The sequence below is a fragment of the Lissotriton helveticus genome, chromosome 7, assembly GCF_964261635.1.
Source record: "Lissotriton helveticus chromosome 7, aLisHel1.1, whole genome shotgun sequence".
In the NCBI taxonomy this organism is placed as follows: domain Eukaryota; kingdom Metazoa; phylum Chordata; class Amphibia; order Caudata; family Salamandridae; genus Lissotriton; species Lissotriton helveticus.
This window is the reverse complement of record NC_136068.1, coordinates 519,445,648-519,470,456: the sequence shown is the minus strand read 5'-3', so window position 1 is coordinate 519,470,456 and position 24,809 is coordinate 519,445,648. Positions and strand designations below refer to the sequence as shown.

The 24,809-nt window shown below is 46.6% G+C and overlaps 1 protein-coding gene across 3 annotated transcripts in view; it reads right to left on the bottom strand.

The window, feature by feature from the left end:
- Nucleotides 1–24,809, bottom strand: part of LOC144768698 (zinc-binding protein A33-like) — a 200,108-nt gene that overhangs the window by 60,429 nt on the left and 114,870 nt on the right. For 2 of the 3 annotated variants that reach the window (XM_078652559.1, XM_078652560.1), the window contains exon 5: nucleotides 22,956–23,189. The exons of the other annotated variant lie outside the window; for it this stretch is intronic. In XM_078652559.1, the coding sequence (XP_078508685.1) occupies nucleotides 22,956–23,189 (234 nt within the window). The remainder of the gene's footprint in view (nucleotides 1–22,955; nucleotides 23,190–24,809) is intronic. 3 annotated transcript variants of the gene reach the window in all.

Here is a 24,809-nt window from a genome sequence, read left to right as displayed (position 1 = left end):
ATATAATCTTGTAGACAAGAAATTATTCATACAAACTGTGACGGCTCCTCAAGGGAGTGATGCCGGGCAAGGGGGGGCGGGGGTAGGTTGGGGGGTAGTAAACTCCAGCATATGGCCAACCTGAGTTAAGTAAATAAAACAAATTTACATTGTGCCCGCTGCAACACCAAATGGCGATGCAGCGCGCACAAAGTAATTCTTTTTATTTATTTATTTATTTAACTCCGTTCAGTCGTATGCCGGAGTTAACTACCCCCACCCTGCCCCGCCCCACAGCTCTCCCTCAAGGAGCTGCCACTGCATACGAAAGAACGGTGCAAGATATGATTTTCATTGCAATCCACTTTAAAGGCATAGTAGTTGTTTCAAGAACCACGTAACCTTAATGGCCATGTTATTTCAGCCTATCATTATCAAATGAATTTCAAGCAACAGTACACCAGAGGCACAACATTTCTGTTCTAACATTTAAATTGTCTATACTTTGACTATGAAAAACCTTATGTTTCCTAGCTCATTCACAGGATTATCTCACTATCAATAAATACATGGAGTTTTCGAAGACTGTTCAGAATTAATAAATTCAGGGCATGGCCAAGATGGTGGCAGATTAGGACGTGACTCTGTAACCTGGGCAAGTATCAACAGTGCCCTAAGGGACTCCTGGCCGGCAAGAATACACAACCCAGCCTCGATGGGCAGCTAGTGAGTGGCGGCAATACATGGGGGGCCAGACTGCACAGATCACTCCGACACGGACTGAAGCTCCCGGACGTTGCGGGTACCAAAATGGCGACTGCCTAAGCTCAAAATCCCATACTCAATCCAAATCTGAAGGGATTCCTGGCTCAGGTCAAGCACCTGTGACCAGGGGTGTTTCTAGCCCTCCAACTCTCTGAAGTCAGACATTCATGCCCTTAAAAAAGGCCGCTCACAGGACATGCAGGACTGGAAACAAGACTTGTCCTCCATGGGGGATTGCGTATCTACTCTAGAAGACAGCAAAATTGAGAGGTGAAAATGCTGTGTTAAGAAATTATCCGTCTTCATGAACAGCATGACAAACTCCTAGCCCAAACAGAAGACCTTGAAAACAGATCCTGCAGTAATATCCATATCAGGGGGTCCCCACAAGCGCAAGGACTCAGACATCAGAGGATACACCCAAGCGCTTTCATTTGGTCCTGGATTGAGAGGACTATGCTGAGCTACGGCTCAATAGGGTCCACTGGGTCGGCCATCCTGGAGACCCCTGCAGCTAGGCCGTCAGCCATCTTGCTTTTTGTGCACATCTTCCAAATAAGATGAAATTCTGAGAGCAGCCAGAACTAAACAACTTATCCACTTTTGGGATCACACTATTAGTTTCTATCAAGATGTCTCCCTCCTCAACCTCCAGCCCTGCAGGGAGTTCAACGTAACAGATTTCCTACACTCCCAAGAAGTGTCTTACGGCTGGCAGAAAGCCCGGAAGACAGCGCACAAGAGCGCTCACAGTTCTGTACAGATTACCTCGGGCACAGGTGGGGCACTCACCTGAGAAAACTCTACAAGGTTTGCCCACGGGCTACATCTTGCTACCACGGGCAATCTTTCATCTATAGGTAGCCTTTGGTGGTGGGGAGCTGGCTTTGACCACACATGTTGGGAACTTTGCTTCTGGCCTAGACTGCAAAGCATCCGGTCATGGATGGACTTTCAATTTGTTGTCCCGTTTGTTTTGAACCAAGTTAACTGGGTCTTTATCCCTTCACTATATCGTCTGTTCAAAACACATTTGCCTACTAGTTAGGTCAGCCTCCCTTCCCTGGGTTAGAGTGTTGCCGTTCTATTCTCATAAATCCCACTTGCATATCTACTTCACCCCCATGACAAACTTTCCTGGAGGTTAAAATAAAAGGCCTCAATGTCAGAGGTCTCAATCCCATGAAACGAAAGGCAGTCCTGTCCTTTTTGGAATGATCTAGTAGCGACATTTGTCTTTTACAAGAGACGTTTCATACCCAAAGCTATTCACTGCTTACAATCAAGTTGGTTCCCTCACCAACTATGGTCTTCCAACTCCCCTAAATGCAGGGGGTGGCCATTTTTCTCATGGAGCTTTAGACCAGAAATACTGGCTAAAGTGGCTGACCTCAATGGGAGACTCCTTGCTTCTAGATCATGACTGCACTTAATTTCACCCTCACAACCATTCAGGCATCCAATGAACACAAAGAAATGTTACTCACAGGCACTCCGGTCCTTTTTACCCCAAAAGCTACCATATGGATTGGCAGTAACTTGAACCTTGTGATGGACAATGTCAAGGATTGCTCTGGCCAATGCTTTGAACAAGAGCTTGCTCCACCCAGCAGCTCCGTTGGCTGGCTGACTGGCCTGGGTGGCAAATGTCTGGCGAACCAGTCACCTTACTACGTGGGACTATACATTCTACTCTGAAGCACACAAAACCTATGCCTTAATTATTACATAGAAACATCAGCCTTCCAGGCTCTCTTGTCTGCGACTTTAATTGGACCTAGATCACTTTCTGATCACATCCCCTTGACCCCACTGCATGCTTAGATACCAGTAACACCAAGACATCACACTGGCACCTTAAGGAGAATCTTCAAGTCCCCTCTTCGATATCGTCCAAGCGTAAGACAATCCTAAACTATCTTCAAACTAATGACAATGGACACACATACTCTTCCTCCCTCTGGGAAACATTCAAGTTAGTGGTGCAAGGGGAATCTATTGCTATTTCGGCATCCGAAAACCATTGCCGCAAAGAGAAGCAACAGATCCTCGAACAGAAAGTTCTAGAACTTGATGCCATTCACAAACTTACAAGGACTCCCTGGGTTCGGAGGGAGTTGGGGAAAAACCTGCTTACTCCTCAAATGACTCGATTTGGACAGGGCAGATTATGCTTTGGTGCACCTCAAACACAAGTTTGAGCTCAGTAGTAGCTGTTGTGTCGATTGCTCCCAAACCTGCAAGCTAAAATTCATGCTAGATCTGTCCAAGTGATCAGCCCTAGCCCGTCAACAGAAGTGCGCACAGGCCTTCACATTTCGAACTTTTATAGCACCCTCTACACAGCCTCAGATAGCGCTTCCATGGATCTCAATGATCACCCCATCAATAGCAGTTCTACCACCATTCAACACGATGCTTCCTTGCTGGATAAACCCATTCATATTGAAAGGCATCTTGGCCATTACCCATCAGAATTTAATGTAATACCCGGGGCCAGATGTCTTCCCCTCACAATTTTATAAAACGTTTTGACCCAAACTAGATCCAGTACTTAAACATGTTTAGTTTGTTTGCCATCACTGGCTACCTCACGGATTCCATGTTGGAAGCAGTCATCTTAGTCACCACTAAACTGGGCAAATACCAGACGCTCAGTGGCTCCTACAGACCCATATCCCTTCTAAACATCAATGCTAAACTGTTCACTAGTATTCTGGCCCACCGCCTTAACCACTTGATGTCAGACCTAATTGACCCAGCCAGGCTGGTTTCATATCTGCTGAACAATGTGGAGCTAACACCAGGTGAATCTTCCATTTGCTAGACAAAACCATTAAATGGCAAAAAGTGTCCCTTCTGCTATCAATTGATGCTGAGAAAGCATTAGATAGAGTTAACTGCCCCTACCTCTAAGAATCTAGAACTATTTGGCTTTGGCGAACGGTTCCAAAACTGGGTCCATAGTGTGTATATATAGCACAACTAGGGCTACAGCCCCTGTCAATGGGTTCTCATCCCAACACTCCCTGTCTGACGAGGCGCAGCATCAAGGTTGTCGCCTCTCCTTTACACGCTATACCTGGAACCCTAGCCCAGTGCATACGGTCTCCTCAAGAACTCTTCTGTACTAGGTGGAGATCATCTTATCAGCCTTTACTCAAACAATGTGATTCTGGCTATTACAAACCCTCTGTCTTCTCTCCCCGCCCTTGACACTAAGCTTCAAATCTTTGGAAACCTCTCCTTTTAAAGTTAACATGCAAAAGTCAGATACTCAGCATATCGGCCCCCCACTACGAAAAACACCTACGTTGCAAATTCCCATTTGCATGGGCGAATGACTATTCCCTACGTTGGGATCAAACTAGCCTGCTCAATTCCTAAAACCAAAACTCAACTATGTGTCCCTCACCACACAAATATGACAGACCTTTATCAGATCCACCTTCATCTTTCATTGCTTGGCAAAGTTGCTGCCATTAAAATGACAAGCCTTCCACTTATTCTGTATTTTAGGCTCCCCCATTCACCCCACCAAAAACAAAAGAAACTTCCCAACATTGCAAACTGACAAATTTGGGAAGGGAACCCCCCCCCTCCCCTTTCAAAAATCTAATTTATCACCCAACAAGGGAAAGCTGCCTCAGTACCTTTTAATGCAATATTAACAGGCCTCCAAATAGCTTTTTCTGGTCAATTGAAATCACCCATTCACCTAGAAGCACTGGTGCTTCATGGACCAGGCTGTGGCAGGCGCACAAATTTGGAAGAAACCATGGCTTCTTTGGAAACACAGGACTCTACTCCTCACCGCTAACTAGCTCAGTTTTCGGAGTTTGGGATGTGGTGGCACTTCAGGAGAGTTTGACTTCCTTTCCTTCTCCAATGACCCCAACGCTAGCCAATTCAGACTTACTCCAGGGATGGTAACGGGACATGTTTGGATGTTCGGATGCAAACGCATAGGCTGCATGTTTGATCCCCAGGGGATCATCCCCTTTGACTGAAAAACGGACTACAGTCTCATGCAATACCTCCATGTTTGCCATTTGATGATGCAGCCCACTACTAGGATGTACGCTGAAAGGCCCCTCATGCCCTTTAAAATATGGCTAATTCTCAAGAAGGATAAGCACTGCATCACTGAGCTATACACCCTACTCGGTCAGTTAGGGACATCCACTAGATCTGTGGACGAATGAGATGGGAGGCGCAATTAGGTAGTGAACTCGTATGTCGAGCGGAAGGACATCTTGAACAGTGCCTGGCATACAGCTCATAATAGGTCTAGCAACAAGGCCACGTATAAGATTGTGACCTACTGGTACAGAACCCCCGGCACAACTCTGATCCTTGAACCCCAAGTGTTCCAAATACTGTTGGAGGGTTTGTGGAGGGACGGGTATGCTACTACATCTCCTATGGCATTGCCCAAAGCTCACCCACTTTCAGGAACATGTTCTTAAAGACATTGATAGACCTTTTTAACACCTCGAGTCTAAGGTTCCCCACACACTATTCTTGCCCTGCCTAATTCTCTTATGTTCCCACTTCACTCGCAGCGGTGGAAACAAGTGGCGCTTGTGCTGGGAGCGGCTCCTCAGGTGATCCTCACCTTTTGGTGTATGAAGAGTCCAGATTTCTCAGCTTTGTTACACAACTATGGCTCATTTTGGGCATGGAAAAATGGTTTCTAGCCCTTGACCAAGAGTGAAGCAAACCCTGAACAGATACCCCTTACTCGTATCCGCTCATCCAAATTTAATGAACTGTCATGCCGGACCGATCTCAAACTACTCAGCTTGCTTTCACCGCCAGAGTCTTGCCAGATCTCCACTCTATGTTAGGCATCCCGATCCCCAAGCTGTAAGCTACCCGAGCCTTGGACACAAAACTTCCTTGTGACAGACCACTTCGCTGCATCCTATGAAGGAATTGGGGGAAGAGAGTGGGGGAGGGGTGGTTGGGGTTTTAGTGTTGTGACATTGTTAGAATGCCTCAGTAACACTAACACAGCGGACTCAGGGTTGTATGAGAAACTGTGTAAACTCCAACCTGCATGTTTGTTAAAGTTGCCGGCCCCTTGGGTTTTAGGCATCCAGCTGTGTATTAACAAGTTGTCCTGTGGCTTGAACAAACAGAATTGATCTGTAAAATGAAAATAATTGTGGTACTCCATTTTAAGAACTATATCAGAGGAAAACTTATGATGTGCGCTGCCTCAAACAACCAAGCTGCATTATAAAGTCTCACTGAAGCATATGAAAAGTGATGGATGGAATGAGTGAATTAATCGCAGCCATTATTAATTACTAGGGCCGCATATCAGTCCATTGTTCTTTTACAAACCATTGCCACGTCAGTTTGGATCCAACCATATGCAAATCGGTCTTTACCCTGCTCCACTGGAACAGTCCAGTCCGAACTGGGGTACAGCTTGGTTCCAGTGGCACATTATCCACATCTATACATACCCATCAAACTTGGAGCATCAAACTTGTGGGGAAAGAAGTGTTTGATGGAATGCCCTTCTGATGAGCCATAATAAAGGGGGAAAACGGTCACGGAATGTATGTGTTCTGATTCAGAGAGGACCTGGCCTGCTACCAGTGGAGCAGGGTCAAAAACGGATTTGTATTTGGCTGGGTCCAAACTGAAATGGCAGGGTGTGCAAAATAATGGACTGGAATGCTTGTTCGAACCTTTGATATTCTGAGAATGTCACTTCTCCTGGGTGCATTACAACCACATAACTTAAAAGCTTTTGCCAGCATCATTATGTCTCCCCACCTCTACTGTCTTCATGATCAGTCCCAAAGTTTTGAACTGATGCTGCTGGTTTTTCGAACAACTCCTCATCCCCCATGGAACACCTCCACTTCCAGACCAACCACATAACGACTACGCGGCACCCTCTCTACAGCCCTCCCAGACTGCGCACCACGTTCACCTCAACCACCACAGACGTCATTGCGCCACACGCCATCACCTCCATGTACTATGTACTGCTCGAAGACCTGAATTTCCACCTCGACAACCTCAGGGACCCCCAACTCCACTGCCCTCCAGGACAACCTCGCCAACATCTGACTGGAACAGCTAGTCACCGCCTGCACCCACAAGGCAGGACACACCCTTGACCCCATCTTCGCAGAAGGAAAGAAACGCTTCAGCCACACAATTCAACTCCTCTGGATTTACCACCACAGGATACATTTCTCCTTCTCAAAACACGCAGCGCACAAGCCTACATCACGCCCTGTGCAGGAATTGGAGCAAGGTCACTAAAGAGCACCTCAAGTGCGCTCCTTCTCCCATCACATCACACATCAACTCGGCAGCCAACAAACTCCACAGATGGATCACCAAATGCACAAACTCGCTCACCCCCCCTCCGGAACTCCAGACAATGCCCCACGAAAGCCACCTGGTTCACCACAAACCTCCGAGAATCCAGACACGTGCCGATGTCTCGCCAAAGCATGGAGAAACAGCAAAACTCCATAAGCACACACCACCTACAAAACCGCCATGACAGAATACCACCAGCACATCAAATCCACAAAGAGTAATTTCAACTAGGACAGAACCCTCCCCAACTTTCAACTCTTCAGCATTATACAAGAATTCACCAAACCCACAGCGAAAGCTCAGACACCACCCCCCCCGGACCTCTGCAACAAACTCTATCCCTCTACGACAACTTCAACAGAAATAAGGCACAGACACTACACCCATCTCCAGCAACGGCAGCCAGCCTACCATCACTGCCTGGATCCGTCACCACAGAAGACACTGCCAAAACCATGTAGACCATACCCACTGACATCTGCCCGCCACACACCTTCCACAGAGCTGCTGCCGCTACAGCACCCGAAATACGACGCACCATCAACACCACCTTTGAATCTGGCATGTTTCCAGAGGATGTGAAATGCGCAGAAGCCAAGCGCCTCCTCAAGAAGCCCTCTGCAGACCAGACAAACCTCAAGAACTACAGACCCATCTCTCCTCCCCTTCGCAGCCAAAGTCACTGAGAAGATAGTAAACATCCAGCTCTCGTACTTCATAAAATCCAACTCGATCCTAGACTCCTCCCAATCTGGATTCTGCAGCAGCCACAGCACGGAGACACCCAGCCTAGCGACCACAGACGACATCTGTACTCTCCTCGACCAGGGCCACACGGCGGCCCTCATCCTACTAGACCTCTCTGCAGCCTTCGACAGTCTCCCACTGCACACTCATCACCAGACTCCATGACGTCGGCATACAGGGAACTGCCCTAGACTGGATCCGCTTCTTCCTCACCTGCCAAACCCAAAGAATCAGATTCCTGCCCTTCTCCGAACCTAGAGATCAGCTGCGGAGTACCCCAAGGATAATCACTCAGCTCCACGGTCTTCAACATCTACATATCCTCCCTCGCTACCATCATCAGAAAACATGGCCTAGGCATAGTATCCTACACCGACCACACCAAACTCATCCTCTCCCTCACCAAGGAACGAGACATCACCAGACACCGCTTCCGAGGAAGGAATGAAAGACTTCGCATTCTGGATGAACAGCAGCTGCCTGAAGCTCAATTAAGAGAAATTAGAAGTCCTCATATCTACCCCCTCTGCATGGGACAACACCTGGTGGCCCACTGCTCTTGGCAACCTTTCCAAACCCATGGACCATGCCTGCAACCTCTGCATCATACTAGACTCCCCCGCCATGACCTGAAAGATCAACACAGTTTCCTCCATGTGCTCCAAAGCAGTCACATGCACACTCAACCAGCAGACTGGGCTATAGAAACTCCCTCTATGGCCGGGGATCAACAAATCTCTACTCTGCAAACTCCAGACCATCCATAACACCCCAGACAGACTCGTCCTCAGCATCCCACGACAACACCACAGCACCCAGCACCTGTGAGACATCCATTGGCTCCCCGTCAAAAAGAGTGACCTTTAAGCTGCTGTCATGTCTACAAATCCCTATTCAACACAGGACCCCCGAGACCTCAATGAATGAGTCCTACGCACCGAAAAGAAGCCTCCGCCCGCCGACCTTGCCCTGGCCATATCCCCACGCATCTGCAGAGCCTGGACAGTTCGTTCCAGGTCTTGGCTGCAATGAAGGAGTAGGCTCTAACTCCCCCTCAGCATCAGACGATCGCCCACTCTGAAAGCATTCAGGTAGAGCCTCAAGACCTGGATATTTGGAGGAGATGGAGCTGCATGACCCAAGCCTCCTCCCCCCAGTGCCTTGAGACCCTCAAGGGTGAGTAGTGAGCTTCCCAAATCCCGGATTGATAGGCATGGAGCCCTCAGGTAGCCACACCTCTAGGGTGGGCTACTAAACTCCTCACAGCAAGAAGGGTTCTGCCATCTGGTGTGAGCAGAATGTTGCACTCTGGAATAGCTAGATGCCACACATTGCACGAAGTGGTAAAATGGGAGGGGACCAATAACGTTTTGGCTAGTAGTCACCACATCTCCCAAAGGCAAGTTGTGAGCATAAAAGGGGTACCCCTGGCACCCAGACCTCAGATCATGTCTGGACAGGGGACTGAAGACTGCCCTGTTACCTAGACCTGGCAGAGAGCACCTGCAACAAAGACTGAACTGTCCATGCTACTTTGGGTGAATCAAGAAAGTACTGTGCCTGTTGTGCCCAGCTACTAGAAAAGTTTTCCCAGACAGAAAAGTGGAATCCAAGAATCAGTTGGCTGACTTTCCAATACAGCTTCAGAGGCACAAAGTTAAAAAGCTGCCTTTGCAAATTTGGTAGTTACAAGTGCTTGTCCGCCACAGACTGCCGAAGCGCAGCCCAGTAGACCGAACCCAGCCAAAGTCTCCCCCATCGTGTTTGTTGACAGACATCCATGGACCAGATCAGCATCTTAAGCATCCTGTATCCCTTGCATCCTGGACTACTTCATTGAGGTCTACGGAGGCTCACTCAAAGCCTGGAACTGTATTAGAGACTGTAAGGTAATTGTCCTGCTTACTGGCCTCCCCTGACTTAGAGTTGGTTGCCCAAAGTGAGCCAGAGAAGTGAACCAAACTGATAGTCATGTTGGTCTGAAAATTGTAGGGGTGCAACAATCACAGATAGTCAGCACCCGCATATTTAAAGTAATGGATTCACGTGTAGTCAATTGGACATGCAATACTAAAATAGCATATGTTAAAGTGGATAGAAATGTAATTGTGTTATTCATGGAGATCAATGTAGTGTTTAATCGAAATGATGTTTTAGATGCATAATGAATTAGTTCACGTGTAAAGTGATGCATTAGATTTAACAAGTGTACCCTATAAAAGTCAGCACATGTAGTTTGCTTATAATGTATGTAGAAATAATGAAGCAATGCTTATAAAGTGATTTAGAAATGTATGTGTAAACGCCTAAGTTGATTCTCTATGCTTTGCAATGTGAAGGCCTGTTTGTGATTTCTTATGTTAGCTGAATAATTGTATGTCTGAAATTTATTTTTCCTTGCGAAAGGGTTGTCAGCAGAAAGAAGGTAGACAGAAGATTGTGTGCATGCAAGGTTGTTTCTCACATGTTTCTTGTTGCAGGTGCAAAGACATACATCTCGTTAGGCAGAATAACCCTTTGTTTTAGGAGTTAGGACGGTTGGAGAAGCTGCCATGGAAGTGCACAGGAATGCAGATATGATACTTTCGGGGGAGAAGGTGCCCGAGACCCAAGGACGACCAAACTGTTTTTGGATGAAGTCGACATTTTGATGGAAAGTTACAGAAGGTAGACCTGGCTGAAGGGGCGTGAGAAGGGCGTGTTTTACTGTTTTGTGATTTTGTATTTGGGACAGTCCCCCGCAGGAGGAGAGTTAGTTTGAGGCAGACGAAGGAGAGTGTGAGGCAGGAGGGAGACAGGATGAGTTAGGGAATCAGAGTGAAACAGAGCAAGGAAAGGAGCATCTTAGAACAATCTTAGTAGCTTTGGCTACTTACCTATGCAAGTGAGTGAACGTCTAAGGAAGTCATCACTACTGACAGCATTGTTTCCAGGCAAGAGAGAAAAAGGTAAGTAGGGATGTCATCTTAGTAATAGATTAGGGATAGCTTAACTTTTCGGTTCTAGGTTAATGAGTTCCCAGATCCAGATAGGAACTGTAGTTGTGTTTAATGCTTCTGGAGCTTACGATCATTTTGATGCGGAGTCGGAGGAGACTCCTGCGTAGGATTATGTTTGTATTAGTACCAATCTATTTTCTTAACCTCGTATTGAGGTGTTTGTATGTTCAGTTGTTTTTGGCTTTTAATAAATTCTCAAATGTTATTCCGTAGCCAGTGATCCTTTGAATTGGTCACTTAGAAATTTTACGAATGCAAAGTATATCCCCTTTACACTTCCTAGCAGGAAAAAAGATCTTAACTGATAAGTTTTTAGCCTTTAACACAACTTTGCAAAAGTTGCCAAAGTGACCTCTATCCGCAGTAGTTGACATTTTGAGTGCAAGCAGTGATTTACAATTAACTTAAAAGTTCATCTCTGGAACCCTTCAATGGATTGTTAGTTTTGGTGTATAAAATAACTAAAAATAGGATCTTTTATAAAGTGGTGTTCTATTTCCTTTCCATTGAGTCTTTGACCAGTTCAGATGAAGTCATGCATACTGCTAGGTCATGAGCAGTCTATCTGGGGCACTGTGGTGGTTTAGATACTCATACAGGGGGAAATGCACTGGTTTGTAGAAGGCAATGAGGACATCACTTCAAGAGTTTACAGGGGACTTATTTGAATATGCACTTCTGATCTTCACAGGCAACTTCATCAGTTACCAAAAACCTTCAGTGAATATATGCAGTTCTTAATGGTTCACTCAAAACAAACTTTAAAGTGTGAAATCCAGATATTAAATATCTTATTTGTATTTTCTCCCCACAGGGTTTGGATAAAAGACTCTTACAATCACAATGCCTTGTGTGCTGCTTGAACCACGCCCACAGTGTTGGTAAGCATGCATTCTGCCTACTTCTTAATATGATTCATCAGGCATAAGAAGGATACAGTGGAATTGGCAACAGGATGATACAGCAATCATTAACTAAGGGTGAGTCTACATTTACACAATCAACTTGAAATTCCCAACCTGGTTGTGTACTTGGAGACGTGCACTGCCCTCAGCAAAGCACCAATTGCCTAAGGATTTTCAATTGTGATATCCCAGAGATGGTTTCATGACATACTTCGAGATACTGATCCACAGGGCTTTAATGACATGGTTTGAGATAACGTATGCCCTCTAATACAATGGGCCACAGACTATTTTATATGCTGGACAACATTACAACAGTCATTTTGTGGACAGAGTCCAAGTAGCAAAGATGACAGAAGTGCAGTGTATACATTATATATTTGCAATGCCATCCCTATGCATACCCCGGACCACAACAGAGATCAATTCTTGATTAATAAGTAAATAAAGTGTACTGCAAACCCAGATACAAGGCGAGCAAGTTATACACCACAAAGGATGCTGGTGGTCTGCAACTCCCCAACATATAATCATTATTTAGCCAGATATCTAGCTGACATGGCCCTCTTGCTCCCGTTATGCTAAACCGAACCTCTGGGTTTGATTCGAAAGGAGTCAATTGGATCCTAAATGAAGGAGCAAAGTATTAACCAAGTGATGCATGCCGGCGCCAGCCTGGCCGACTGCTCAAACTTCTAGAAACAGACAGAGCTACATGAACTGTTGGACTTGGCATCTTATGGCGTGTTTCCCCTGACTTTGCTTTCCGACCTCCTGGTTTTGACTGTTTTTGCTGGTGTAATGATTTTGCGCACTTTCCTCACTGCTGTCCAGTGAGGAAGAGCAAGTGCTGCTGTATAAAATGTGTTATGGATTGGTGTTTCCATGATTGGCATATTTGATTTATATGTCAGTCTCTAGTAAAGTATATCAAAACAGAAGAGTACCCAGTACTAAAAAAACTGGTTCAAACTAAGATTAAGAACAGGAGGGATACAAAAATAATTACCACCACCATCAAGTAGAAGAAATGTGTCAACGAAAATGAACAAAGTGGGATAGTCTCTAGTAAAGTGCACGGCGCGTGCCAGGGCCGATAAATCAAATGCTGTTGGTGGGCTGCAGCACTGGATTGAGCCACCCACATGAACCGCCCATAAAGTGCATCTCTGGCCGGCCATCGCAGACCCTGTGCGCAGCCTGGGGCTGCCATGTCAATTTGGCAAGTGCACACACTTGCAAGTCCCTAAACCTTCCCTCTACTACATGCGAGTCGCCCCTTAGGTAGAACCCCCATGGGCAGGGTGCATTGTATGTACAAGGTAGGACATGCCGTGGTGTGTGGCATGTCCTGGTAGTGAATTACAGCTTACTTAGTTTCACTATTGCAAGGCTACCTATTCCCTGTAGGCCAGAATGGGCAGTTTGATCAGTACATCCTATGATCCTAACTGACTCCGGGAATATGGTAGAAATTAGAGTTTAGTATGCCTGAACTCAGAATGATCAAATACATCTTTTAGTGAAGGTGGTTTTAATATTCTGTGTTTGAAAATACCACTTTTAGAAAGTAGGTATTTTCTGACCCAACCATCCAGCCTACCTCTGATAGCTTGTGAATTTGCGGTCTGGTTTGTGAGTGACAGGGGCTGAGGAGACTCCAGGAGACCGGGGGAGTCAGCAGGACTGAATAGGCACATCTACACAGATGGGTGGGAGGAGTAATATCTTTGTCATGAATAGGGCTGGGCTTGCCTTCCACAATGCTGGCTCCACCTCCTGTGGGGCGTCTGAGGACCCTCGCCCGCACTGACAAAGGAAGAAAGTGCACCCTGGCAGAATGCACCCCAAACTGGTTTGAACTAGGTCCAGGCCCCTCTGATTTCAGAGGACAAAGGAATTGCTGGTATAAATATTGGGGCCCAGACCCCAAGACTTTAGAACTCGCTTGAATCAAGGAACCTGCCAAGAAGAGCTGCCAGGAGAAGTACTGCCCCTTTGCTGTGTTGTTGCTTTGTTGGGTTGGCCTGCAGCTGCTGCTTCTGCCTTGGGCAGTGAAATGACTGGACTATCTCTACTTGTGCTGAGTATTTCCAAGGGCTTGAGGTAGAGCTTGCCCCCTGTTCAAGAAGTTTCAGGAACAGCAAAGACTTCAAGGCCGACGCAGTCTGACGCCGTTGCCGACACCGTGTCCTGAAGGCACAGCAGAGAGCACCGGCGCAACGCCACCCTGGTCTCACAGACTACCCCTGCTGATGCCGCCACAGCCGCTGCTCGCACCGTGACCTGTGGGCACCGCACTCCGCACCACGACGCCTTAGTATCCCCGATGACGCCGCTCCATGCCAGACTCAATGCCGCTGCTTGCACCGTGGTTCAGGGGCACCGCTCGTAAAGTTATGCAATGCACCGCCCTCATTCCACAGAGCCAACTTGGCCTGCCAATGCCGGTGACATCTACTCCAGTTGTCAGCCGACTACACCGCTTCAGCGACACCGCTGCTGCACCGTGACCTGCCAGCACCATGCACTGCCTTCATCTCACACCGCGACCCTGGTCTCACCGACGCCATCTGATGCCGCCACCGATCCGCTGCTCACACCGTGAGCAGAGGGCACCGCACGCCAAACCGCTGCACTTTGCACCGCAGCACTCGACGCCTGCCGACGCCAGGGCTCCTGATTCCATCAGAGGAGATCGACCTGCAACAGGCATGACAATGAGAGGTCATTGACGACCTGCATCTCTGGAAGGTACTGTTGGCGAGTCTTCCCGACACCGCAGTTGACCCGCGATGCCGTGGTCAGCTAGAACGGTTTGGATTTGTTTGTTCATGACATCGTGATAGCCCGGACGGAGCTATCGACATCAAGGAACTGTGTTTTCAACGTATCTTGGAAAGTTAAAGACATCTTGCAATGCATCTATTTTAAAAGTACTGTGGATTTTTATCGTATTTGGTCTTGTTTAAGTATATAAAATATTGGATATTTTTCAAAACTCGTGTGGTGTTAGTTTGTAGTGCTGACACTGTATTACTGTTGGGTATGTGCAAATGCTTTACACACTGCCTCTGAGATAAGCCTGACTGCTCATGCCAAGCTACCAAGGGGGTGAGCAGAGGTTATTTTAGGAGTGAAACTCCCTTATCCTGACTAGAATGGTGGTTTCTGCCTGGCTTTGGTGCAAACCTTGTGGTACAAAAGGGGGTGGTGACGGACGGAGCATCTGAACCAATCAAACACTCACCCCCAGTCAACAGATCTGGGTTTAATCCATCACCGTTCTTTAGCCCACTGCCACCCCAGTTCAGACATGGCCATATGCAAATCAGTCTGACTGTGCCTCATGGGAACAGTCCAGCCCGAACTGCCAAGCCATGCCTTCCCTGGACCGGAAACAATATTCCGAGAACCAGTTTCTGGCATTTCAGCAAATCTTAGCCAACCAGAAATCCCATTTCTAACATGCACCTTTAAGAAGAAGCTACTACTAACAAAGAAACCTTTTGGAAAGAGTGGGTAATAGTAGGAGTCCATACTACAGAAGACAAGCTCGAGAACAGAAGAGGCAGCTTTTGAAGAAATACGTGAAAGGCAATAACCCGCCTCATTTATAGAGGTGTACACAATTAACCTACTGCATAAACTCCAGTAGGAGTACTACCATACACTCACCTATAACATTACGAACTGGGATACATTCCAAGGAGTAATATGGGGCTCGGATAGTATTTCTTATTGATAGTGCATTGGCCGCGCTGTCGAGAAAAGGCTAAGGAGAAAAAGTGTTTTGTGCCGAAGAATCGTCAGGAATGGTTATAGCACGGAAAAGGATTCAGAGAGGCTAGACTCAGTTAGGCATTTCAAATTATTACACGATGGATTCTGGAGCACCTTAAAGCTGCATTTGGCACAGCACTCGCCAGTTCTAAGGTCCTGTGGAAGTCTTGCACAATCCTGCCTGCCAACAGAGTCCTCCTATTTTTTGGCGAAGCACTTCCACTCACACCTTAACCGGCCATGTTGCACACATTTGACATTTCAAAATCAAACTGCTGACAATGGCTAGCAACAGCAGTAGCAGTGGCTAATGTCTGCATAGTCAGACACTTAACACATGACAGATCTCAATGATTTCAGACTGGCAGAAGAACAGGATTGTGGCGGGGCACAAACACGTAAAATACAAACGACTTATTGAAATGATATTGGGGACACTTCGTAAGGAAACTTAAGATAAGGGTGCACACCAATGATAACTGAATGGAATATTCCAATATTGTATTGCAATTTCATTTATATAGAGCATACTACCCCTGCAGAAGGATCAAAGTGCTTTTTCGGCGATTAGCACACTACTCTGGAACCCATAAAGGATTAGTGTTGAATTAGTATAGTGAAATATGAAAGTAATAAAAGTGGTAGATAGGTTAGTCAGTTATTTGGATGAAATGCGTTACTTACCTGTAACAGCAGTTATCCAGTATTGGTGTCTTTCATAGATTCACATGCCTGAATCATTCCCCGTCGTCGAGATGGGAGCCCCGGTAATAGAAAAGTAATGTCCTATAGACATACATAGAGAAAAATAGGCCTAAGGGCCTTGCCTTAGTAGCCTATCTATGTCCTTTTGTGAAAAGGACCAAATTTCCAAAGGTAGCCAATCAGCTACCACCTCCCTCTAGAACCTTCCTGCCAGGAGCCTCAGTCTCTCAGATTTTCGTACGCACCAAGCTAGGTAGACGTAAGATATGCTCTGTAGTGAGAGATGAGTCCTTCCTGGGGAGGTGGGAGGGTTGCATGTGAATCTATGAAAGACACCAATACTGGATAACTGCTGTTACAGGTAAGTAACGCATTTCTTATCCAGTATTATGGGTGTCTTTCATAGATTCACATGCCTGAATCAGAATAGCAAGCAATACATTATGCACATATGCGATGGAATATAACAGTCTGAGATAATACATATCATGTGACTAGATACCATCAGTAATATAGAGAGTAAAGTAAATAAATGTGCATACCATTGCAGGACGGTGGGAAGTAGGAAGGCTCATCTTACTGGAAGAGATGGCGAAGTACAGCTTGGCCCACAGCTGCATCCTGCATCAGTTCCGTGTCCAGGCAGTAGTGTCTGGTAAAGGTGTGCGGCGATTTCCAGGTGGCCGCTCTGCAGATATCCAGAATCGGTACACCAGCGAATAGTGCTGCCGATGTGGACACAGCTCTCGTGGAATGTGCTCGGACTGAGGAATGTAATGGACGTCCGGCTTTGTCATGACAAAATGCAATTGTTGCCGATATCCATCTGGAAATGGATTGTTTGGAGAGTGGCATGCCTTTTCTCGGCCTACTGAAGGCAACGAAAAGTTGTTTGGTCTTTCTGAAAGCTTTCGTTTTGTCCAGGTAAAATTTTAGACATCTCTTAATGTCCAAGGAGTGAAGAGATCTTTCCGCCACTGTGCCTGGGTTCGGGAAGAATGAGCGAAGCACAAGCGGTTCATTGAGATGGAAGTCCGAGGGGACTTTAGGAATGAAACGTGGGTTGGTTCTTAAGATGACTCTGTCTTCTCTAAATTGCAAGAAAGGATCCTGTATCGAAAGAGCTTGCAACTCACTGACTCTTCTGGCTGATGTTAGAGCTAAAAGAAGTGCAGTTTTCCAGGAAACGTATTTGAGTTCAGCCCTATGGATAGGTTCAAATGGATGTTTCATTAACTGATTGAGTACAATATTCAGATGCCACGTTGGTGGTATTCGTCTTGGTCTAGGGAAAGATCTGTAAAGCCCTTTAAGGAACTGTTTTATCAGTCTGTTGGACCATAGTGAAGGGCCTTTTGAAGACCTGGTGAAGCGAGAGATTGCTGCCAGGTGTACCCTGATGGAAGCATGCGCCAGACCTGTTTGGGCCAGATGCAGGAGATAAGGCAGTATCTGCTCTGGAGTGATTCTAAAAGGGTGTATATTGTTGTCTTTACACCAAATACAAAAGCGCTTCCATTTCAAGGAATAAGTTTTGTTCGTGCTAACTGCTCTTGCTTTAGCTAGGACTTCTTTGCACTCCTGCGGGATGCTTAGGTGACAGAATTCTCGGTACTCAGGAGCCAAGCCGATAATCTGAGAGATGTCAGATTCGGGTGGAGTATCTGGCCTTTGGACATCGAGAGTAGAGAAGGATGTTGAGGCAGTTGGATTGATGGACGGACTGAGAGGCGTCGGAGGTCCGCGAACCAATGTTGTCTCGGCCAGTATGGGGCCATGAGAATCAATGTGCAATGCTCCATTTTCATCTTCCGGATGACTCTGCTGATCAGGGGAAATGGCGGAAACGCGTACGCAAACACGTTGCGCCATGCGATGGAAAATGCATTTCCTAATGACCCCTGTTGGGGATGCCAACTTGCGAAGCTTTGGCATTTTTTGTTCTCCTTGGTGGCAAAGAGGTCTATTTGAGGTGTTCCCCATGCCGAGAAGATGTTGTCTAGAACTTGCTGGTTCAGTTCCCATTCGTGGGACATTGACCTCTGTCTGCTGAGAGCGTCTGCTATGACGTTGTCTTTTCCTGGGACATACTCCGATGTTAATGTGATGTTGTTGAGCAGTAGCCAGCTCCAAATTTTTTGTGATTCGCGAGACAGCGTCAGCGAGCGTGTCCCTCCCTGCTTGTTTAAGTAGTGCATTGTGGTCGTGTTGTCTGTCCTCACTAGCACTGCAGAATTTTTGATGCGAGGGAGGAATGCCTGTAGGGAGTGAAGGACTGCACGTAGTTCTAGGAGGTTGATATGCAGAGCCTTCTCTTGCTCCGACCATCTGCCGCTGATTTGTAAGTCTTGAAGGACTGCACCCCAGCCTTCGAGAGAAGCGTCCGTCGTTATGACGTGTGGAGTTTCTGGTAACAAGAACGTGAGACCTTTGGATAGGTTCTTGTGCTTCATCCACCAGCCCAGCGTCTCGGATATCTGTCGAGTGACGACTATGTGATCCTCGAAGGAATCTGTACATTGGGTCCACTGTTTGGTCAGGGCCTCCTGAAGGGGGCGCATTCTGAGCCGACAGTGAGGGATGAGTAGAATGCAGGAAGACATCATCCCTAGAAGAGATTTGAAAATCCTTACTTTGATGGTTGGTTTTGAAGATATCGCGGTAGCTAGAGTCATCAGTTTGTTTTTTCTTTCCAGAGATGGGAAAGCTTTGGAGGAAATGGTGTTTATAGTGGCCCCCAGAAATGTTATTATCCTGGTGGGTTGTAAAGTAGATTTTTCGAAGTTGAGAGTCAAACCCAGGTTCCGGAAAATGTCGAGACAGGCGTTGGAAGACAGCTGTGCGTCCGTGAGAGACGGTGCTTTCACCAGCCAGTCGTCTAGGTAGGGGAAGACTTGGTGATTCTGTTGTCTCAGGTGAGCTGCCACAGGAGCCAGGCACTTTGTAAAAATGCGAGGTGCTGATTTGAGGCCAAATGGGAGGACACAAAATTGGTAATGGAGACCTGCTACTTCGAATCGTAGGAATTTTTTGTGTCGTTTGTGTATTGGGACATGGTAATATGCATCTTGCAGGTCCAAAGATGTCATAAAGTCTCCTTCCTCCAGGGAGCCTAAGATTTCCTGGATAGTCACCATACGAAACGATTGGCTTTTCAGGAAGGCATTGAGTGCCCTGAGATCTAGAATGGGCCTCCATTTCTTCTTTTTCTGTTGGATTAAAAAGAAGCGGGAATAAAATCCCTTTCCCTTTTGAGCTGATGGGACTCGCTCTATTGCTCCCTTTTTTATCATGGAAGAGATTTCCTGCAGTAACAGACGAAGGTGTCTGTGATGATGTTTGTGAGGAGGGGTGAACGGTGGGATGGAGTTGAATTCCAAGGTGTGACCGTGTTGAATCAATTGTAGTACCCACCGATCCGTCGTAATCCTTTTCCAATTGGAGGAAATGTGTTAGCTTGCCACCAATTTTGAGCGGACCGGACGGTGGGGGGACTGGCTGCGGGAATTGGTCATTGTCTTCCGCCAGCCGTTTTCTTTTGCGATTTGCCTCTGAAGTTCGGTCTCCCGTAGGGGGTCTGACGACTTTGTTGTTGCTGCCGCTGTGGATATTGGGAGCGATTTTGATTATATGTGGATTTGCCTTGATAAGATCCTCTGTACGTGGATTGTCCTCGTCCTCTGTGCCCTCGAAAGGACTGGTTCCTGAATTGTAAAGTCCCGAGAGCCCTTGCAGTATCGGTGTCTTTCTTTATCGTCTGCAAGGCTTCATCTATTTTAGCTCCAAATAGTAGTTGTCCGTCATAGGGCATATCTACAACTTTGGTTTGTACTTCCTGTCTGAAGGACGTCGCTTTGAGCCAACCTTGCCTGCGCAAAACTGCGGCACCTGCAAGCTGTCTGAAGCCTGTCATGGCGACATCGACAGCTGAGTCTATGATTTCTGATGCCGATATTTGACCTTCATGAAGGAGTGCCTGGACCTCATTTTTCAAGTCATCAGGCACGTGCGTGAGATATGGAGCAATATCTTCCCATAGTTGCCTATTGTATCTGCCCAGCAGAGCAATGGCGTTGGCCACTTTGACCGTCATGGCTGACGTTGTGGAGAAGCGTTTGCCTATGCCATCCAATTTCCTGCCCTCCTTGTCTGGTGGTGCTGAGAGTGGCGAGGATGGGTTTCTGGAGTTCTTCTGGGCGGCTTGAGTGACGACCGAATCAGGTTTTGGATGTGAATTAAAACAAGTGGCTGCCGTTGACGGAGCCCTATATTTTTTGTCCAGTCTAGGGACCACTATTGAAACAGATGCAGGTGTTTGCATGAGTTGTAGCCCCTGTTCCCAGATATGTTCTATTATGGGAATGGATCGTGCCTCCTTTCTAATGGGGTCTTTGAAGTCATACAAGAAACAATCTGTTACTTTTGTTTCCATTGCCATGTGAAATCTGGTGGCCGCTCTCTCTATTAAATTGTGGAATCCACCGATATCCACTGGTGGAGAGTCTGATGTGCTGGGTTCCGGTGTGGCCGGAGAGTGAGCAACGTAATCCTCATCTCTGTTTTGAGAGAGGTCATCTCTAACCTCACCTTCCTCAGGAGGTTCGTCGTCATCATCAGAGGATTGTATGTTGTGAACCTGTTCAGTATCTTGAGGAATAACCAAAGGCGTTGGTCTTGCCCTTGGTGATCTTTGCTGTGTGGAAGATTCTTGAGAATTGCCATGTGATGGTGTCGCTGACGATTCTGGGAATCTCTTTTTATAGTCTGTGATCAGGAATTGAAGATCCTGAACTATCTCGGCCGGTAATACGATCATTGGAGTGACTTGAGTATGTACCTGAGCCTGAATAGTTTCTTCCGTAAATATAACATCATCTCCGTCATCGTCAGTACTCTGGCATTTGACGTTGAGATCTGACGGGCTAGTAGCTTGTTCGAAGTGGTCATCATCTGATTCGTCAGCCTGAAGTATGTGAGAAGGAAGCAGTGATTGAACCCTACTGGGTGATGTTAATTCGGGCGTAATAGGGAGTTTGGTGACCTTTTTTGATGGAATTAACTCCGCTTTTTTCCATGGCGTCGATGATGTCGTCGTCGACGAGGTCGTCGACGGTATCGCCGTCGATCGCTTTTCAAGCGTCGAGTGTCCCTTCGCCGATGAAGCTGTCGTCGACGAGGCGGTCGTCGACGGAGTAGCCGTCGACGGTGCCTTCGCCGTCGACGGAGTTGGCGTCGACGGTGCCTTCGCCGTCGTCGATGTGGTCGTCGACGGTGCCTTCGCCGTCGTCGTGGACGTCGACGGCAGTTTTGTCGTCGGCGTCGTAGTAGCCGTCGACGGTGTAGTTGTCGTCGGCGGTGCTCCTACCGTCGTCGGTGTCTTCGTCGACGATGCGGTGGACGTCGACTGAATTCTCGTCGACGATGTCGGTGTTTTCTGTTTTGTCAACGTCGACGGAGATGACGACGGAGTTTTGACAAACGATTGCTGTTTTTTAATAAGTACAATCGACGATATTGGCTTACCCGTCGTCGACGAGTGGGTGGTCGTCGTCGTTGAAGTCAAGGCTGACGATGCCACCGTCGTCGAGATCGTCGTCGATGTGGAAACATAGTTCGTTTTTCTTGAAGATAATGTCATCGAAGTAGACGACGAGGACTGCGATGGCTTTCTGAAGGTTGCAGCATCCTTCACAGACGTATCAGATCTTGCCTCAGAAGACTTTGAAGTAGTCTTTTTGTGAGGGACGTCTGGATGGCCAGGGGAAGCCTCCCTTGGCCTTTTTAAGGACAGTTTTGAGGAAACTGAAGCCATTTCACTGCCCTCCGAGGAGAGCACCTCAACATCTCTGGTTTTTAGTCTGTTTAGCCAGAGGAGCAGTCTGCCTTCTCTATCCTTAAGGGTCTTGGTAGAGAATGTTCTACATACCCTGCAGTCCTTTACTGTGTGGTCAGGGTAGAGGCAGTAGAGGCAAGTCTCATGCTTGTCGTCGACGTGCAGTCTCTTCTTGCCACAAGAAGAACAAGCTCCGAATAGTCCTCTTTTCTGTTGTTCAGCCATATTTGAAGTAGAATCCAAGTTTTTGTGAAGAAAGTAAAGAATTTGAAGAAACCTGAGGAGAGCTCAGGTGGGGACTCCCTAGCACAACGTGCGGTAGAAAATCTGAGAGACTGAGGCTCCTGGCAGGAAGGTTCTAGAGGGAGGTGGTAGCTGATTGGCTACCTTTGGAAATTTGGTCCTTTTCACAAAAGGACATAGATAGGCTACTAAGGCAAGGCCCTTAGGCCTATTTTTCTCTATGTATGTCTATAGGACATTACTTTTCTATTACCGGGGCTCCCATCTCGACGACGGGGAATGATTCAGGCATGTGAATCTATGAAAGACACCCATAATACTGGATAATCAGGAGGATAGCGGAGGGCTAGAGGAGGGGGAAAAGGTTTGCATTTATGGAGCGCTTGTTACCTTTAAGCCTTTCAAATAAACAGTTTCCCCAATATATGTGAGAATTGGGGCTAGGGTACAACATCTCACAGGATAGTGAATACACTCTGGAAAAGAAACATTTTGCCAGGGTTACTTTAATTCTGGGGAAATCTCAGACCTATCCGAACTGCAGTATGGGCATCCGTGATACTTAACAGCACTGTAAAATGACATTGTGCATGATCGCTCACTACAGTTAGTTAAAATGAAAGTAGATTGTTCTTTCCTTACGTTAAGAAACTCAAAAGGGTCCTGTTCTTTAAGCCTCATCTGGACATCATCCCAGGCGTACTGAACTTTATTGCGGTCTTCTTTAAGCTTGGTCAGGTTTTCCACCATCTGCTTCTGGGCCACTTTATCTTGGAACGCAAGCTTATTTAAGGTCGCCAACTTCTGGTTCTCAAGAGGCCTGAGGTACTTCTTAAAGCACGAGGAGATACTGGTCTCAGAGTCACTCTCCTCCCTCTAGAACAAAAATGTTGGACAAATTCAGGCCCGCACAACACTGGACACAATTTATTACATTCTTCACACCCTTTCTTCTTTATTTAAAGCACTTTTACAGAACGTTCATCCTACTGACGCGTACAAACGAAGACCAACATTAGCTATTAACAGGGGGAATGTGCATGAAGTGCTTAATTTGTACAAGATTGAGCGTGTGTGCCCAAATTTCTGCTCAGAAGGCTCCGTCTGGTGCAATTAAATATTGCCTTGCTCAACAGAGCTGCACAGTCTGAAACCTACTTCATGCCTTAATTCACTACCAGACACCTCCTACCCCTATCTCACTTTTGCAGTTTGCTGCTTTCTCATTTTGAAACAGGGTTTCCGTCTTTTTACGCAGTCTTTCTGCTTTGTGTGGCCCCTCCCTTCTCTAGAAAGGTTTGATGTGGAAAAAAATAGTGCGGCTGTCCCCCGCTGGCTCAAATTAAAGACTGCGGTCAGGGTTTAAGGAATTTCATAAAACTGTTTAGAAGCTTTTCTGTTGGCCCATAATTAGTATGGTTACCCTGGTTAACCTGAGACTGAATACATATACTGGATACAGGAATCTGAAGGTGGGGTGCACAGAAGGGAAGATTTCTATGGAACATTCAGGTGAAAGAAACCTAAGCTGGATAAAGAGGCTGTCTGTGCTTCAAGGAAAAGGTTATGATCAAGGTGGAGGCCAAGGTTCTGTACTTATCTTAATGGGCTGGGTTACCCGATTCTCAAGGTCAATATTATCTAATACCGCATATTGGAGCCCAGAAACTTTCCCCTTAAGTGACAGTTTGAGGACATTGGTTTACCTTCGCAATTGTTCTTCTGTCCAGCAGTTGGTGAAGTGTGCATAATGATTTCTCCCAATGCCACTACCTCTTTGAAATGGTAAAAAAACACAACTGGGTGCCATTTGCATACGTGGAGAACTGGACTCCAACAGCAGACTTCAGACTCGCCAAAAGTAGGAGAAACTAAGATTTAAGGTACACCTCACAGTCACAAGAGGTAGAGGAAAAAGTGAATACGGGCACTCTACCAGTATTTAATTTAGTAGGAGCTGTTGGTCAATAGCTTTAAGAGACACAGACAGGCCCAACCAGATTAAAGCTTGGGCACACTGCCATCCACCTCCCATAATTGGGCATTTAAAATATACAGTAAAACTAGATTCATATAGGTGAAAATCTGGATTGATTTGAAAGGTGGGGACGAGGTAGAACTCATTTTCTTAAAATCTGTGGCATCACTTTCTTTGAAAGTAAATTAGCTATCCATGGCAAGGAAAAAATAAAAAGATTGAAAATTAAGATCCTTTAGATCTCAAGCTGCCTTTTTTAAATAAATCTTTTTGTAAAACAGTTGATCAGCATGTAAAATGAAAGGTACAGATAGCTGGTCAATTATGGGAAAGTACAAACCCCATCCATTGCCAACTGATTGTGGGGTCGGATATATTTCACATAGATTTCCATAGGCACAATATTCTGCGAAAGACCGTTCAGGCACGAATGTCCCTGGGCCCTCACACTAGCACTACCCCTAGCCGGCCTCCAGTCTCCCTGTAATGGATCCAGCTACTGCACACGTTCTCGTACT